Here is a 19,712-nt window from a genome sequence, read left to right on the forward strand (position 1 = left end):
AAAATAATGAAATAAATAAACATTAAACCTTATTTAACCTTTTAAAATGATGATTCCTCTTGGCATCGCCGCTTTAAAAACAAAAATGAAAGTGGCTCCGTTTTTTTCTTGGTACCGGGACTATGTAAACTTGCTTCACTTGGCTTTCAGCAGACGCAAACAAGTTTTAAACGGCTCCCAGGCATGCGCGCAAGTTATGTGCACGTGCAACGTAGACGCAAACCAGACAAACGCGCAACATATCAGCAAGGTGGCACTCGGTTTGGCTCGGTTCGATCGCATGTCTGCTGAAATGTGGTTCACATGGCTGGGGAAAATTTCTTTCAAATTTCAGTTCTTAAGGCGAACATTCTTACGGGGAATTCGTATGATGAGGTACTAATGTATTAGCGAGTATTTTGGTCACATTTAAAAAGGCAAATTATAGCATTTATTGATTTTTTTAATTTGTTTGTTTCTTTTACTATTAATATGGTCAAGTTCACTAAATGACTGTTTTGTCCAGGGAAGCTTTTCATTTTCTTCTAAGAGTATGCAGTATGGGTTTTGTAGTATTTATGATTGATGAAGATTATGAATATGAGGGAGATTTTAATGCCATTATCGCAAAGTTGTAAGACCACCGTTACTACATAGTGTGAATCATTCTCAACAATGATATCAGTTTCAGGAAAGAATTTTGTCATGTCATTTAGATGAACAGTTAAATAGCTTCAAGTCCCGCTGTTACCTTGAGAACTCAATGTAAGCCTGGAGTAGTGAAATGGTAAAAAAGGGAAAAAAAGTGTTATTTCTGTAGTTCTCCTGTAGTGGATGTCTGCTCTGTCCTTCAAAATCTTTTAAACTAGTTACAGCCACCTCAGTGAATATCGCCCGCAGCTCAAGCAGAGGACATTCAGGGTTGCGTAAGGTTCATGAAGTGCTTAAAGCGTGTGTGTATTTTTCTTAAGTTATAGTAAGTAAAGTTAAATAAAAATGTAAATTACGATTGAAGTTAGAAAGGTTTTTTTTTTTTTTAAGTGTTATTCCCAATTATTTAAAGAAAGGAATGTATTATATAACATGTTGCTGGGGAGCAGTTTTGAATTGTGTTTATGATCTGTTGTTATATTATAGGAAAAAAAACAACCCAAACACAACAACCACGGGTCAGTTGTCACACCCAAACACACACTTGCCCTCACACCTGATACCCAGTACCCACTACAGTCTGTCCTCATTTATATTACCTGGAAAAGTGTAATCGCACTGGATGGAATAAATAAGTAAAAAATGCATACACACTTCAGAAAAAAAAATAGTATGATGTATATTATAATAATATAGTATTATATCCATTATATAAGAGTCCAAATATAAATATACAAATATATTTAAACTATTTTATACTAGTAATATATTGCTTTATGTTATAAATGAGTATATATATTTGGATATTTACATTTGGACTCTTATATAATGGATATAAGTTTGTTTTTTCCTGAAGTGTGTATACAATTTTTGCCTGACTATATATATATATATATATATATATATATATATATATATATATATATATATATATAGTAAAGTAACATTGTGACCCAGGGTACAGGGATGAATTTACATTTAACAAATTTTAAGCAAAATATTAACTTTTTTAAGCAGTACATTTAACAATTTACATTTTAAACAATATGTACATTTTTAAATCAGCACATTTAACAAAATGTGCATTTTTAGTGCCACAGTGGTAGGCAAGGCACAAGTGTGTGAACTCAGTAGTAAATAAATTATTCGGGGCAATTTCAAGTGTATTTAGAGTCAAAGCAAGGGTCAAAACACACATGAAAGTAAAATTATCCATAATTAAGTCAAAACACTGGTATGATTAAAAAAAAAAAAATCACAAAAAAAACTAAGGCAAAGAAATTAGAGAAAAAAATATTCAAATGTGGCAAATTAAGAGCAGAATTTCCATACAAGTATAATATACAAGTAAGCAAAATAAATAATGGTAAATACAGCTGTGTTAAATATTCAAACACAGTCAATTTTTGATTTGTGCAGAATAACAGAAAACAGTTCTATATAGTCCCCTGTTTTAGTAATAATCTTATCCAAGCATCTGACTAGTAGTTAAAAACCATCAGGGTAGAAAGTTTCAGACTGTCTGCTTCACATGAAACCCTGGCCTTCCAGGAGCTCCTTTATTGGTCCAAACATGTGGAGATGGCTTGGAGTGAGGTCAGGACTGTACAGGGATGTGGCAACAACTCCCAGCTGAGTTCCTGTAACGTGTGAGTGGTGTTTTGAAATGATTGTGTGTTCAGTTCCCACAGACAGATCGATGTCTCTTCTTTGAGTTGTCGACAACTTATCTGCCACCTTAGCCGGGCTCGTCATGCACAGACGTACAGCCTTCCTTAAATTTAAATGTTTGCATCATTCAAATGTGTATACAGTATATATATATATATATATACATATATATATATATATATATATATATATATTTATCATCATTGACCTGCTGTGTTGCTGGCACAGGTCTGTGCCTTTTGAATTTTAAGGGATTTACTAATCAAAAATTTTCACAATTGCTACTGCCAGCAAACAGCTCGTGACTACATAGTCAATAATATCATTATGCTCTCCGTTACTCCCCTTAAACTCATGCACACACACTGACTACACAGAACAACAGGGAAACATGATATATTTGAATTGCTACATACACACACCTTGACTGTTACTTTAAATATGGATAAATCGTAGGTAAATTAGTGAGTCGACACATAATTTTATTGCCATCAAGCCGGTGTGTGTTCTCAGCTTGTGTTTTAAAAAAAAAAAGTCAGCCAGGTGACAGATAAAGAGAGGTAGAATGGAGAAGAGGAATCTGAGCATGGCACCGGATACATGTAGAAAAGAGTAATGGGAGAGAAAAGATGGGACACACCTCCCAAATATGTCTCTAAGTGTTTACCCTAGTGCCAGGAGTTTAAATTGCAATAATAATAATAATAATTATTATTATTATTATAATTATAATAATATTAATACTTTAAGCCATATCTGGTATTTTATCTGCTGATATTTAATATCTGCATATCTGTTGGCTACAAATAAGATTGTGTGGATTGTATTATTATGATTATATCAGCACATCCAGTCCAAATCTAAATAAATCTGGATATCAATTCATGGACTGATCTACTATATTTTAGTGCAAATTTAATACAAATCCACTGTTGTGTAAGAATTCAATTTAATTTTTCACATCAGCAAACAGGCCTGGTCATGGAATAAGTCCTCAAGACATAGTATATTGTAATGAGTAAAAAAGTGTAAAGATATTATAATGGGACATTCATCAATGAATGTTCCATAATGTTGTGAAGGAGAAATAAACCATCTATGGCCTTCCAAGTGTAAAAGTTTCAAACCTGTGGAAATGAGATGAGGGAAAGAGAGAGAGAAAGAGAGTAAAATTAAAATGGTAGAGAAAATGGAAGATGCTGAGAGTGAAAAGGAGTGGGACAAGGAAGGAGAAGGACAGAGAAGGAGAAGGAATGAGAAGAGAAAGAGTGAGAGAGAGAGAGAGAGAGAGGGGGAAAGCTGTATCACAGCTGTGACCTGGATGAGTCCCTCTCCTCGTATCTCAGGGGTTCAGGAACAAGAGCGAGCCTGTCAGTGCCCTACTTTCCTAAAGTCTAATTCTAGGCCATTATCTGTGCTAGCACTGGTGGGGCTTCAACATCCACCAGAAAAGTCCTTACAGTGTGTGTGTGTGTGTGTGTGTGTGTGTGTACGTGTGCGTGTGTGTGTGTGTGTGTTTGTGTGTGGGGTGGGTTGTGTGCATGGGGAATGTGGGGTTGCCGGCACTGTTTGCGATTGCTTAAACACTCAGGTCAAGGTTAGAAAGTGAGTGAGTCGGAGAGAGGGTTTGGTGTGTGTGTGTGTGTGTGGATCAGATTATACCTTGTTAACATTACAAAGACAAACTGTATTAGGAAAGACTAGACTTATACCCATCATATCATTAGCTGTTGTACTGATTGTAGCCTCCTAAGCTGGTTCTTGATGAATTCTTTTCTAAAGCCGAATCCTCGGGTATCGGACAAACCCAAGGGCACTGGTTTTCAAACTGAACTGCAGGGGTACACCAATGGTATGTAAAAAATTGCCAGGGAGTCTGGGATTTATTATGTTTTGACATACAGTAGGCACAGAGATAAAATCAACCCTCCTTTAAGCCGTGCTTGGCTTTGACTGGTGTCTGTGTTTCATACAAATACCAATAACAAAAAACAAGTATGCCTGTAAATAATGTAAACTTAATATAAATGAATATATATATATTTGGTAGGGTACATATTTCAAATGTGTACAAATGTTCATAATTAAAATCCGAAGTATCTTTTCCAATTCCTTGCTATGGATATAATCCATATAAAAGTTGTACCTCAGGGTTCTGTACCGTGTCCGTTTTTATTTTCTCTGTACAATTTCTTCTGGGCTTTTAAGAACTGTAATTAAACACATGTTATTTTTCTCACCAACATCATGTCTGTGTGTATATGCCAAGGTTAACATTAGATTTCTTCAGCTTAACGGGTTGTGTACGCAACGTCAGATTCCACTCGAGTCACAGCATCTGTCTCACACGCCTAAGGCCGTAGCCCATCCTACACGCAGAGTCTTGATGTCGTGACCTCATGCTCTTGCTGTCTGTCCTCGTCTGACCCATTCCTTCAAACACACACACACACACACACACACACACACACACACACACACACACACACACACACACACAAACAAACAAACAAATAAAAACACACATAGTCATCTGAGTGCTGTGTGATGAAGACGTTAATGGATGTGACAGGGGAAAAGAGCATGCTGAAAAAAATTGAAGTTGTCATAAGGGGTGTGTTTGGCCAGTGTATGTATGTGTGTTTATGTGTAAGACACTAGGTTTTACAAGGTGGATTCAAGGGTCATGGCTAACAAAACACAAATTCACACAACAGAGTCAGATATCCACACTAGTTTGACCATTTTGCCACCTACTATGGCAAAAATATAATGTAGGAATTATGGCTGGTAGGAAGCACTTTACTATTTAAATACTTCCCAACTGGAATAATATTTTTTAAATTAAAGGAAAAAACACATCTGAATGCTAAGGGGGTTATGCTTTGTTAAGCTTTTGGCAAGCAGTCTGATCATGATGGTATATTGAGAAACACTGTACCTTGATGATATCAAAGTACTAGTGAAACGCTGGGATAAGTGCATTAGTGTAGGAGGGGACTATGAAGAAAAAAAAATAAAGCTAGTGTTCTGTTGTCCTGCACAACCAACATTCCCGATTTGACTGGAACACCCCTTCTAACTTGTTATATTCTGTAATGAGCATATATAGTTACTTGGAAGATATTGTTTTTCGATTTCTATTGGTTAGCATTCATCATCTTCGAAGTAAAGTATTGAAAGCGCACAGTTCCATCCACTCACAGCATTTTAACACAGCAGCATTAACTCAATGACAGTCAACACGCGACTACAACCAGGACTGGAAACATGTTTTTTTGGCAGAAGACAAGAAAATTCAGTGTTAAATGATTTCAATATGTCAGAATGATACTTGTTAAGACATTTTTGTGTTTACAGATTGCTTCATGAAGGTTCTTGAGCTGTGAATCACATTACTATAAATACAATGATGAATACTGTGTACAGCATAAGCCTTTGCCCACATCCTCAATAAAGAGAAAAGGAAGAGAAAATGAGAGAAACAAAACAAACACTCAAAACTGACTATAAGGACATTCTTATATTGCGCTGTATTTTGTTACTAACTACCATCTGGACTTGTAAAGAATCTTTATTTTATAGACTATATAATAAAATCCCTCTGAGTTTACAAAAATGCAGATACTCCATTGCTAAATATTCATAAATGTGAGGTCATTGACTTTGAGCAGTGCAGTTTATGAGGAAGTATCTTTCTATGTTTTTGTGTTAAAATGATGTCAGATGTGCATTGTAATGAACAAAAACCTCCTTATTTGCAACTAAATTAGCATTTGATTAAAAAAAAAAATCCTTAATGCAAATAAATATGATTTTTTTTCCTCCAGGCACACTAGACTGTGTGTAACAAAACTGTTTTAAATTTAAAAAACACTATATATCTCTTATTTAGAAAGTCTTTAGAACTAATGCATTTTTTGGGGCAAAAAACGTAACCTCGTTACACGGGGGAAAACGTGACATGTCCATAAAAACCCAATCACATCACATCTTGTAATCACTTAAGTGAAACTACAGGTTGGGCAAAACAGCAACTGGTATGATTGCAGTTTCCCCAGCACTCATGGACTTCTGTACTACACAAATCTTTCACTCATCCTGAAGAAAAAACAGCTAAACTCTGCCACTAACATAAACTAGATGAAAAGCTGTGACACAAACAACCCGTGTCAGCTTTGTCTTTCAAAATGGTGGTTCTCTGACTTGTACAATTAATGTGGACCGTACTACTAAACTCCTATGTCTGTGGTAGAAGGAGAAGGGGAAACACCTCCTCCTGGAACACTCAGGCAGGAATTTATAATTTATAGAAGTGTTAAATGTTTTCATGTTTTTATAATGAACATGAATGTGGTCGTTAAGTGCTTTAAGTGACTGAGCAGATCATTTATCGCTTTTTAAAACTATTTCCATATGCAAACAGCAGTCATGTTTTGTGCTTGATAAGCTGCATGTAAGAAGTAATATGCAGTAAATGCTTTTATTTGCTTGTGTGTGTGTCTGTGTGTGTGTGTGTATGTGTGTCTCTTTGTGTGATGATGCAGTAGGGCAGCTGCATATGTGTGCGTGCCTGTGTGCACGTGTGGCAGTGGTTTAGTTGGCGCGCTCTGTGTGTGTGTGTGTGTGTGTGTGTGTGTGTGTGTGTGTAAGTGTGTGTAACTGTCTCTATGTGCAAGCTCTCGAGGAGGTGTTGTTATGTAAGAGCCCTCTGCTGTATACTGCACTTCAGTAATGCAGCCAAACTGCTAAATAAAGACACACACAATAAAGATGCATGCACACACACGTATACACACACAGTCACAATCAGATAAGAGGCTGTACAACCATTTTCTCTGCTTTCATTTGTAGAGTCGGATTAAATCCCAGTAATGCACCATTCTGTCTCTCTCTCTGTCTCGCTCACTTTCAGTCTCAATTATTGACCCACACATATATCAACGGATGTCGCGTTTCCCACGATGTCTCAAAAAAGCATTATGTTACAGCATGTAATAGCATTCAGCAATAACAGACACAAATAGAGACGTCGCATACTTTCCTACTGTCATATATTTAGTCTTGGTTCAAGACTCTTGCTGAAATTAAGAGCAGCCTGCGCTGCGCCATTGGCTCTGACAGCTCAGTGTGTGTTTTTGTGTAGATGTGTGTGTCCACTGCTAAAGGATTTTGTGTGAAGCATTTCCCGTAGTGTGAATGGAAAATGCTACGCGTGTACGGTATTAAAAGCTATGAAAGCCTCTTGACCTCCACATTTCCTCTCTTCTATTTCAAAAGCCGATATTAGCATAAATCTTTGGTATTTGTGTAGTAAAAGGTTTGGAAAAATGTTAGAGAGACCCACTGGAAGAAGTCGTGAGTTACTCTGTCATGCCTTGTGACACTTCAGAGTGTGCCTGATGTAGCTGACACAGTAGTCACTTCCATCTGTTTGACGTTGCTGACTTCACTGGAAATGGGCAGTTTGTTCGTTTCTCTTCTTTTTGTTCCCTGCACGCACTTGTTAATGTTCCAAGGGTGTTCAAGTAACACTGGGACTTTTGATTCTGTGCGGGAAGAGTAAAAATTCCCTTTATTTCTTTATATAATCCCCTGCTACAGTAATGCACTCATCTTAGACTTTTGCTAATACTTGAATACCTTCAAGGTTGAACGAATTCTGAGGAAACTGCAACTATAATCAGACTGCCTGCTGCTTCAGGTGTGAAATGCTGGCCTCCCAGGAACCCCTTTGATAACACAAACAGGTGGATATGGCTCGGAGCGAGGCCAGGACTGTATAATAACTCCCAGCTGAGTTGCTGAAATGTCCAAGCAGTGTGACGAGCAGTATGAGGTAGTGCATTTTCCTGCAAAAAATTATGTTTTTTTTTTTTTTCATTAAAGGAAAATGACTTTAGGAAGCCTGATCATGGCCCGGACGTACTGAGAAAACTTTTAAACTTGATAGTATCCAAGCACTAGTGAAAAACTAGGATAGGTGCTTTCGTGTAGCAGAGAATTATATAGAGAAATAAAGTTTCAGTTGAAGTTAATAAAGTTTTGACTTAAACGCCTTTTGTGTAACTTAAAAATCTTAATCACATTAATAAATATAATTATGGAATTATTGAAAAGTCAACATGAGCATTATTATCATATAGACTCCTGGCCAAAGTCCTAGTAATAATAATAAGTACATTTAAAACTGTAAACACTTATTAAATGGGCAGTAGTGGATAGTCCTGTGGCCTCATGCCTCCAGAGGTGAAGGTTCGATTCTTGTGTCTATGTACATTTCCTCCTACAGTCCAAAGTTAGCAGATTAGGCTAATTGGCCCCTCCAAATTGCCCCTAGTGTTTGACTGTGTTTATGCTTATGTGTCCTGTGATGGATTGGCACCCTGTCCTGGGTGTACCCCCTCGTGCCCCTGGGATGTTCCCTGGCATATACAACGGGGCTCCCGTGACCCTGTACAGGATTAGCCAATAATTGTTAAATAAATGAACAGTTTGAACAATGCATCCCAAGCCGCCTCTTCGACCAGTTTTAGTCTCACTTCGGTGCATGTCAGCAGCTCCCTATCTCAGTACAGGTACAGGTATATGCAGTGGCCTGCGTACTCATCAGTGCTCCCCTAACGCTATAACGTCATAAACAGGAAGGAACGGACAGAACCAGACAAAGCTGTTGTACCAGCGTCTCACACACAGCACATGTATCTCATGTCTCCTGTACCCTAATCATTATTTGTCTGCTTCATTTTCTTTCCAAAATATTACCAGGGGTGCATCAAGTCTCCCATTGCCTGTGATAGCAGAAGCAAGAGGAGAAAAAGAGAAGTATCAATTGGGAAGTCAAACAGAAGACTCACCACAGTGCTAACACCACAGTGTCCCACTTTGTTTTGTTATGTTTATAACATGGTGTTCGAACAACATCCATATCGCAAATTGTCCTGTTACACAGAATGTATTGCAGACATTAAGCGACCTGTCATTTATTACTGCTGGAGTGACTGCAATGACAATGGAGCGTAAATGTCCTTTCTTTCTTAGATTCAAAATTTGTTCAAACCTACAGTTAAGCCACGGTAAAATAACTGCGAAGCCACCACAGTAGTTCTGCTTCGCCCATCAGGTGACGGAAAGAAGCGATGCGATTGGCTGGTCATGAGACAAAAAAATGCGGCCACTATAGCATCTAAAATAAGGTTACCTTGTGTGTCAGAGAATTATTTTTTTTCGCCTAAATGAGTAAAAGTATAAAAATATAAACTGTTTACGTGATCAGTGATGTTCTCTGGAGGGACGTGGCTGAGCAGTAGATAATTTACATTTAGACACTGAAACAGTGTGTTTGGAGGAGGAGTGAAACAGAGGAAGTTATATATACACTCAGCAAAAAAAGAAACGTCCCTTTTTCAGGACTGTGTATTTTAACAATAATGTTGTAAAAATCCAAATAACTTTACAGATCTTCATTGTAAAGGGTTTAAACAATGTTTTCCATGCATGTTCAATTAACCATAATCAATTAATTAACATGCACCTGTGGAATGGTCGTTAAGACCTTAACAGCTTACAGAAAGTAGGCATTTAAGGTCACAGTTCTAAAAACGCAGGACACTAAAGAGACTTGTCTACCGACTGTGAAAAACACCCAAAGAAAGATGCCCAGGGTCCCTGCTCATCTGCGTGAACGTGCATTAGGCATGCTGCAGGGAAGCATGAGGACTGCTGATGTGGCTAGGGCAATAAATCACCATGTCCGCACTGTGAGACGCCTAAGACAGCGCTACAGGGAGACAGGAAGGACAGCTGATCATCCTCGCAGTGAAAGCAATGTGTTTTTGTTTGTTAAGCCACACATGACCTAAGAATCATTCAAGCATAAAAAGTAATCTAACTTTATGCATGAACTCGTGCGAAACAGGTGCAGATGATGACAGATGATCAGGCCGGTGTTTAGTGTACTGGTGATGTTGAATGCTGAGTGGTTGGAACAGACGAGAGGGGAAATGAGGTTGCTGCTGAGGCTGCTTTCAATTGTCTTAATTGTCATTTAGACATAAACCTGAAAATGTGTATTATTCTAAAATGCAAAATTTGTTAAGATATTGCAACATGAATTTGATATGGTTACGGACACTACAGATTTTTTTGCTTTTTAAGCGTTTTTAACCAATTTAAGCAACAAATTTTACAGGGCATATGCTTCTAGAAACTTACACCAATTTTAGTATCAATACTTATAAAGAAATATGAATAATTAGCATTTTAAATTATCGTTGTTTGAAGTGAGACAGCATAACGCTAAAAAATGACCACATATAAAATCATCTCTCCAAAACAGCAACTTGAAATTTTTTGCAAAACAAGATCGTCACTTCCATGTTTTATTAACTTTAGAAGTAGGATATTTGGCACACACATTTTCTATATTATATGTATAACATAAAAAAAAATCAGCACCAATAATTTTTGTTGTTTTGGCCAAGGAAGCTTCTGAAACAGCACATCCTGTTATTGACGTTGACAAAACCTCAGCTGAAGTTTTTTTACACAGCACCCGACTCCCGCTAGCGTCTTTATTTCTTCTCTTTGTGCTGTATTTTTAACAGTGAGGTGACTATGTGTTGTCTTAGCATTAGAGCTACTGGATATGACGTATACTGTATGATTTATTGCACATCCTTTGTCCATCAATCAAATGTAAATAAAAAGGCTTCTCACCTAAACAGGACCTTGGGTTATTGTCCATGTGGAGTTTCACAGGTTCTCCTCATGTCTGTGTGGATTTTCACCAAATCCCACCTTCTAGAAATGTGCCAGTTGTTTGAATGAGGACTCTAAATTGCCCCTAGGTGTGTAGTGTGTGTGTGTAGTGTGTGTAGTGTGTGTGTGTGTAGTGTGTATATGTGTGGGAGTGTGTTTCTGTGTGTATGACCAATGCCATACTAGCCTGTGGCTACAGTTGCCCTGGTAACACCTGTCACAGTTTGCTTTTTCGCTCACCACCTTTTTCTTTTTTAGTCAATTCCCCTCCTGTAACTCCATAAACAAAATCCAGAAATGTATAACTCAGTCATAAAACATTCGGTGTACATTGAGTAATTTAGTGCAATGCTTTATTAAATTAAAATTAAACATAGTCCTTTTATATAGAATTGTTTTCCTTTTTTCTTTTTGCATATTGTTTTTCTCTTTTATTTTTTTCCCACTGCCCCAGTTCTGGCAGTATATACTGGTAGGGAGACATTTCTTCCTTCATAAAGGTCTGTGCATAATGTTTTATGTTTTTGATGAAAAATAATTACTATAAGGAATATGTTAAGCCTGCAAAGTTGCAAGTGGCAATCTTGGAAAATATTGTACCTATACAAACACAAATACATATGCTTATCCTGTATAGGGTCATTTGGGGGTGCCAGCCCATCACATTGCCCGTACTCACTCACATGCTACGTGCAATTTCAGAACAAGAATGAATCTAATCTGCATGTATTTGGACTATGAGAGGAAACCAATGTACCCAATTGAAACCCACCAAGCATGGGGAGAACATGCAAACGGTTTTCTTCAAAGACATGCAGATTAGGCTGATTGGTGTTCCCAAATTGCATGTTGTGTGAGTGTGTGTACCCTGCCATGGATTGTGTGACCCTGTATACATGAAATGTGGTATAGAACATGAATGAATGAATGAATCTAATTAGCCATTAAGGCCACACAGTGAGTAGAACATCATGCATTTCAGAATCAGAGTTTTTTTTCTTCCATGTTGAGTAGAGACTTTATATCTCTGGGATCAGCACCCTCTCCTTCTTGTATCATTTCCTTTTCTGCCCTTAAAGAAGCAGTTTGTCAATTTTACTGCCCTCTGCTGTCTGACTTGTGAAACAAGTCAGAAGCATCTTTTCAATCTGCAGCATCTTCTTCTTCTTTGTATTTTGGCTGTTCCCTTTCAGGGGTCACCACAGCGAATCATTTGCCTCCATCTAACTCCTCTTTGGTCTTCCTCTAGACCTCCTGCCTGGCAGTTCCAACCTCAGCATCCTTCTACCAATATATTCACCATCTCTCCTCTGAACATGTCCAAACCACCTCAATCTGGCCTCTCTGACTTTATCTCCAAAACATCTAACGTTGGTTGTCCCTCTGATAAACTCATTCTTGATCCTATCCATCCTTGTCACTCCCAAAGAGAACCTCAACATCTTCAGCTCTGCTACCTCCAACTCTGCCTCCTGTCTTTTCTAGACCGATCTTTTCAATCTGCAGCATAACCTACGTGATATAACGGGTGATCTACTCTCATCCACAATACACAAGCTTAAAGACATCCACGATTGGCTAGCATTGCTGTGATTGACAGGCCAGAGCGTGTATGCCCCTTCTACCTAGGAAGCACAGCTCATTTGGTGTAAAATGTATGTTGAACAGAATAAGCCTCATGTAAATCACCTTTGGTCTGTTGTCTGGAAAGATAAAGTCATTTTTGGGCTGAAAAAAAAAGGCAAACATAAGCTTGGAATCAGCTGAATATCCTGATTCTGGTCGTATAGTATGTTTGTCTACTGTTGAAAAAACACCTTTAATCAAGAGGAGATGCCATTGGATGCCATTGGACTTTTAGTTAATTTCTCTCTATCTCTCTCTCTCTCTCTATCTCTCTCTCTCTCTCTCTATAGCAGTCCCGTTCCCGCTGAGCCACAGGTTGAGTATGCGGGAGGTGTTTGACTGTGAGGGAAAGCCACGAGTGGACCTGCTGAAGGCTCACCTCACCAAAGAGGGCCGTGTAGAGGAACCTGTCGCCCTGCGCATCATCAACGAAGGAGCCTCCATCCTGCGACAGGAGAAGACCATGCTGGACATCGAGGCTCCGGTTACAGGTCAACTAAGTCCTAAACACTACCTTTTACATTATTTAAGTTACCAAATATTAAATGGTATAGAATTAATTGTTAGCACTGTCGCCTTGCACCTCCAGGGTCCGGGTTCAATTCCCGGCCAGGCTCGATTCGATAGGTTTTAGTTAAGTAAAGCCTTAATTTGTCACATATACATTACTGCACAATGAAATTCTTTCTTTACATATCGCAGCATAGCTGCGCGGAGTCATAGAGCGCAGAGTCAGCCATGATCCTGGAGCAGATAGGGTTAAGGGCCAAAAATGGTAGCTGGGGCTCGAACCGTCAACCTTCCAATCAGTAACTGAGTGCGTTAACACTCTGAGCCTCCACTAATTATGGAATAATAAACTCAAGTGTAAAATGTACTACTTTATCTGCTTAGGGGTCAATTCTAACTGAACAGTATTTGCATACAGTTAAATTTAACAGCGTTTTTGTGACTGATTTGTTTCAGGCAGCTATATTTGCTACAGGTTTTAAAGTATTTAAAACTATTAAAAGTATTTGATGAACTTTGATGTTACAAATGCTGTGCAAGATATATTTTGATTGTTTAAAAGTAAGCCTCCTTAAAAAAAGTGATCATTTTGTTTATGGCAAGTCTTCTGCTCCTCTCCAGTCCAGTAGGTGGAGATATCACACTAACTGCCCATGAACTTAAAAGAAGAAGACGCAATATGCTCTGTTTTTATTTTCTGTGAAAGCTTTGCAAAAAAAAATATCAGGCCATAGACCATTTAACATTTGTAAGTTTAAATAATTTCTGAATCGAGAATTGAATTATCTATTCAATTAATTGACTCCACAAGCAAAAAATCAATTGAGTTGCATAATCAATGAAAACGCACAGCTCTAGAAATCAAACGATATATGATCCTAAATCCATATAATAATTATGTAATAGAACCTTTGGGTTGTATTCCTTACATGAGAAAATGGTTTAAATACCAACACCCGCAGAACCCAAAATCCAAAAATCCCAGTTCTGTTCAAAAGAGATTATTGTATATTTTGGATGCCTTAAGCATTGCTTTACAGAAACAAAAATCAGGGAAGACCATTAAATTAGAAGCTGTGTTCAACATAATTGAGTCAATTTACAGTCAGTGTTTTGTCTGTATGTTGGTATGTTATGGGTTTAGGAAAAGATTTAGCATTATACTTAAAGCAGGATTTAAGAGAGGTCCTGCTCCACCCCTGGACTTTTGGTTCTGTGACTATTTCACATGGTGGGAATGAAGTGAGAAGGCTGTATAAAATATTTAGACACTTATCAACTGTTACAGACTTTGTCCAGTTTGCAGGCTGCAGAAAACATGTGAATACTGTGTTATTTGATGGTTTAAAAGATTCTTCAAGGTAGACAAAAATTCTAGTTTTTATGAGATATTGTCCAGACACATGGAAATCGATATCTGAAGACTGGTGAGAGAGTGAGATGTGCGGTTTTGATGTAGAAGCAGTACGAGGAGAGGAACTCAGATGGTGCTCTGGGTTTCGGTTTCCATTTTTGGAAATATCTTACAAATCAGTTGAATAGCTTATTACAGTACAGTAGATCACAGATTGGAGTTAAAAGGCATGCTTCTACTGGGGTTCATGACGAGTTCCTGTTCTGTGTTTCCACTGCACCGTGGGAACAGGTACCACTATTGTAAATGACAAATTGATGCAGAAAATATGCATTTTTATTACTTTTGTCCTAAAAGCAAGTTCCTTTAATGATACCTGGTTAAGATTTCTACATTTCAACAGTCCTTTAGATAAACAGCAGCCCAGGAACTACAACCAGCACTGTTTAAAATGTTCCTGGAATTTTTCGGTTGTTTAAAGTCTTTAAAAAGATAGTTCTTTAATGTGTTTTTTTTTTTCATCTTTCTTATCTTTAACTTTCTGTAGTAGAAGTTCTCCCTAAGTAGATTTTTATGTAAAACTTCAGTATGCTAAGTGGGGCCTTTTGTACTAAAGAACAGACCTTTATTAGAGAGACCAATCATCTTTACACATCTGTACACACCTTTATGCAGCAGCCCTGAATTAAGATGAGGTCAAACCATATTTAAAAAGGGGAAATGATTAATAATTCATTGCTAACTGTTGGAAGACAGTATGTACTAAGTAAGGAATAAAACACCTGATGGCATTCTATTATAGCAAAATGATCAACGACAATGTGTGCGTGATGCTGCCGGCCATAAAGCAGAGTTTCTGCTACCACTATGACGTTGAGTATTTTTTTCCAATTTTAGCGTGTCCCTGAGTATTATTTATTTTGTAAATCACAACATCACACTTTTTGGTCATTTATAGATTAAAGCCCAATGAGTCTCCGTTCTCACTAAAGTGTTACTGCACTGACACTGGAGACTCCTTCCCTAAGTACAAAATGAACATCTGCTCAAATTACTGTACATCTTCGTGAGGTCTCTGCCGTATAAATACCTGCACGATACCTGTTGCTATAGAAACAACAACATACCAAGACAAGCCCATTATTTTAGATCTTGCATGCAGAACATCTGTCAGAGCTGCGGGTATAGAAAATGAACTGACCAATCAGAGCACAGAATGAGGTATAACAGATGAACCAGGTGTTCTGTAGATGCGATTAGGTCAGTGTAAATGTATAAGAATGAACATTTTGTTTTCTTCCTGACATGATGTGTGTACTGCAGTGTGTGGAGATATTCACGGGCAGTTCTTCGACCTGATGAAGCTCTTTGAGGTTGGAGGCTCTCCAGCTACAACGCGGTACCTCTTTCTAGGGGACTATGTGGACCGAGGTTACTTCAGTATCGAGGTTAGTGAGATGGAGCTTTCTTATGTTTGTTTTGTGGTCAGTGGCCAGGTTAGGCAGTGTAAGTGATTAACCATGTGTTCGTAGTGGCCAGGTTAGTGCTGAATTGAAGTGATCAGAATCTCTGTAAATTATGAATTCTATATTGCTGATAAAAAGATAAAAGGTCTGATGTGGTTTTAACCTCCTGAGACATGGACTCTATTGTTGTGTACTGTACATTGAACTGTTTGAAACTGTTGAAACTGAAACACACTTTCAACATTATACTGGTGTAAAAACTCTTAGACTTAACTTTTTTGTACTTCAAAAAAAATTGCAATCATATAATTTGACAATTTCATTACAGCAATTACCAAAAGTTTTGGAATAAACAAAAAAAGAATCCAACATGGCAGTGTGTGGTGTAGAAAACATGACAGCATTTTAACATGGTCAAGACTGACAAAATTATAATTTGAATTTCTTGCCATTACTCAAAACCGAAAACTTTAGCTACTAGTATTATAAAATAAAAACATTACGGTTTGATTTAGCTTACTGTTACACTGCGATGAATGGCACATTGGAGGATACAGTAAATTTATGCACTATTTCTTAATATAAGTTTACCATAAACCAAATAAAAAATCAATTCAAGTCAAACTGGGATTCAAGCACTGGACAGTAACGAGACTCTTAAACATTTGAATGGTGCAAACATTTTAAAGAAGTCTGACTTTTGAAAATCGATGGATAACTTGTCACCAACTTGTGGAAGAGACACATCTGTCTGTGGGAACTGTACACACAATCATTCACCTGGGGGTTATTGCCACATGTATTGCCCCTGTACAGTCCTGCCCTCGCTTCCAGACATTCCCACATGTTTGAGTCATTAAAGGAGTTCCTGGGAGGCCAGCATTAAAGACGTGAAGCAGCCAGTCGGATCATGGCTCCAGCGAACTGAGAAAACGTTCTACCTTGATGGTGTCCAAGCACTAGTGAAACACTGGGATGAGTGCATTAGTGTAGCAGGGGATTATATAGAGAAATAAATGGAGTTTTTACTTTCATAACGGTGTTCTGCCATTTTGCACAATCAAAAGTCCCGGTTTGACTTTGGTTTACTGTTTTTAAGCGTTACATTTTCTTATTCTGTTGGCAGATACTTTTGCTTTCTTTTCATAAATGTATAGTTCCATAAATAAACAAAATTTGATAATATAACAAGAAAATGTTTAAAAAACAAACAAACAAACAAACAAAAAACAGTAAAATCTGTTATTTACTAAGATGCATTTTTTTTTCAGCATACCCATCTGTGTGTTCATGGTGAATATAGGGAAATTATTTTTTATAGTTTTAAAAGTAATTGTATTTAAAGTTTCATTGATCTGTTATCATATTGAATTTTTAATAACAGGATATAAAGATTAAGTTAAACAAGCTCTTTATATAATTTCCGTGATCTCTCTCTCGTTCACCCTCTCTCTCAGTGTGTTTTGTATCTCTGGTCCCTGAAAATCCTCTACCCAAAGACGTTATTTCTGCTCCGGGGAAACCATGAATGTAGACACTTGACTGAATATTTCACATTCAAACAAGAATGTAAGTACAAAGTCATACACTTCTTTTGGTATCCACTAAATGTCTTACATTCGCTGGAGACTCCTTCTCCATCTCCATCTCCATCTCCTGTTTACCCACAATGCATCATTTTTCCATCAGCTCACTGTTTCCATTCATCTATAACTCCTTCCCCTCACCCACAGCTGTCTTTCTAAGAAAGGTTCTTCCATTCATCTATCTATCTATCTATCTATCTATCTATCTATCTATCTATCTATCTATCTATCTATCCATCCATCCATCCATCCATCCATCTATCTATCCTTTTTTTCAATGGTCCAAGCATTGTCTGTCCATATATTACACATCCATCCATCCATCCATTTCTTCTTTTCTATCCAACATTCATCCATAAGTATCTTATAGTCCATTTTGCTATTCTGTCCACTATCTATCTATCTATCTATCTATCTATCTATCTATCTATCTATCTATCTATCTATCTATCCATCCATCTATCCATCCATCCATCCATCCATCCATCTATCCATCCATCCATCCACCCATCCATTTATCCATCTATCCATTTATCCGTCAATGTTTCCAATCATCTTTTTTTTAATCACTAATTGCTGCACTTTTTTTTTTTTGCTCTCTGTCTTCTTCTCCCCAAATCCCACCACTTACTCAGGACCCTTTTTTACCTCTTTACCTCTAGAAAATCCATATTTTTTCTCAGACATGCTTTCTAGATCAGTCTCTCTCAAATGAGACAGAGAGAGCGAGAGCATTAGCAGCAAATTAATTTGCTCCTTAATGATTGGCCCAGGGAGTCAGCGAGTGTGATTTCCCTGATGGGACAGTAAAGAGTGGGCGCCCTCCTTTTCCATCTGCCAAGTGTGAGAACATACACACACACACACACACACACACGCACACGCAGGCTTCATTGGACACACTCTTGTCCTGAAAAGGGCTGCCCTCACTTAAAGAAACCATTTAGCTTTTCAGATAAATAGGACAATTTGTTGTTGTCTTCTTAAACGTATGGTTTTAATCACCATCAAACCTTCCTGTCCTTCTGCATTGTTTAATGTTAAGGGTTTTAGCAAGAAAAAAAAAAGGAATAGAGGAAACTTGCAGGTTTAGTAAGTATACAAATAAGAAAATTTCGATTTGGCGTCGATTTGCATATTGTAACCTGATTGGCTGGTATATTTTATGATGCAATAACAATCACCAATTTGTAACTGATTACCTGCGACGCCTCGGTGTGTGTACGAATACCATAGAAACGGGATAAGAGATGGAGGGAGGTGTGTGTGTGTATGTGTGTTGCTGAGTGATGCAGTGGTATGACTGAACAGATGGGGTGGCTCTGGGATGGCGAAGTTGACACAGTACAGATTGTCTCTCGCTCTCTCTCGCTCTCTCGATTGACAGCGTTCTGTGAAAGTGTAAATTCATGCAGGATCTCTGTGTACAAATGAGCCGCGGAGAAAAATACAGCTTCGGGAACATGTCAGAGCATTTGCATGTTTTAAAGCAGTTCTTTTTTTTTTCTCTCCCTTTTGTTTTATTCATCTTCCTCTTTCTCCCCTCTATAATTAAGGTAAGATTAAATACTCCGAGCAGGTATACGACGCGTGTATGGATGCCTTTGACTGTCTGCCGCTGGCCGCTCTGATGAATCAGCAGTTTCTGTGCGTGCACGGCGGCCTCTCACCTGAGATACACACGTTAGATGACATCAAGAAGGTGCTCCCTCTCTTTCTCTGTCTTTCTCTCTCTCTCACACACACAAACACACACACAGGCACATGCATACATACAAACTCCTGAATATGCGGATGGATTTGGTGTTAGAATGACATTTCTTGCCACAGAGGAAACTGACTTTTATGTCCGTTAAATGAACAAATCATTCAGTCTTGCCTGTTGTAATACGTCTTATACCTGCATTGCACGCTAATCGGATGTCACATGCATATTCAGTTCCTGCGTAAAATGCAAATCAGCCTATAACACGAATTTATTAATTTTTTATTTATTTATTTACTTACTTAATTGCATATGTGCCCAACCCACAAGGTCAGTTTACAAGGCATGTAGGGCAAAGTACCTGCAAAAAAAACAACAACTTTGGGTTTTAAGCAAAAGACTGC

The 19,712-nt window shown here is 37.9% G+C and overlaps 1 protein-coding gene across 6 annotated transcripts in view; it reads left to right on the forward strand.

Annotated features, from left to right (window-relative positions):
- Positions 1-19,712, forward strand: part of ppp3cb (protein phosphatase 3, catalytic subunit, beta isozyme) — a 57,490-nt gene that overhangs the window by 12,431 nt on the left and 25,347 nt on the right. For 5 of the 6 annotated variants that reach the window (XM_053488489.1, XM_053488523.1, XM_053488505.1 and 2 more), the window contains exons 2-5: positions 12,978-13,178; positions 15,875-15,999; positions 17,475-17,586; positions 19,160-19,305. In XM_053488489.1, coding sequence (XP_053344464.1) covers positions 12,978-13,178; positions 15,875-15,999; positions 17,475-17,586; positions 19,160-19,305 — 584 coding nt within the window. The remainder of the gene's footprint in view (positions 1-12,977; positions 13,179-15,874; positions 16,000-17,474; positions 17,587-19,159; positions 19,306-19,712) is intronic. The other variant, XM_053488497.1, reaches the window with a different exon arrangement.

Source organism: Clarias gariepinus, chromosome 2 (assembly GCF_024256425.1).
Source record: "Clarias gariepinus isolate MV-2021 ecotype Netherlands chromosome 2, CGAR_prim_01v2, whole genome shotgun sequence".
Lineage (NCBI taxonomy): Eukaryota > Metazoa > Chordata > Actinopteri > Siluriformes > Clariidae > Clarias > Clarias gariepinus.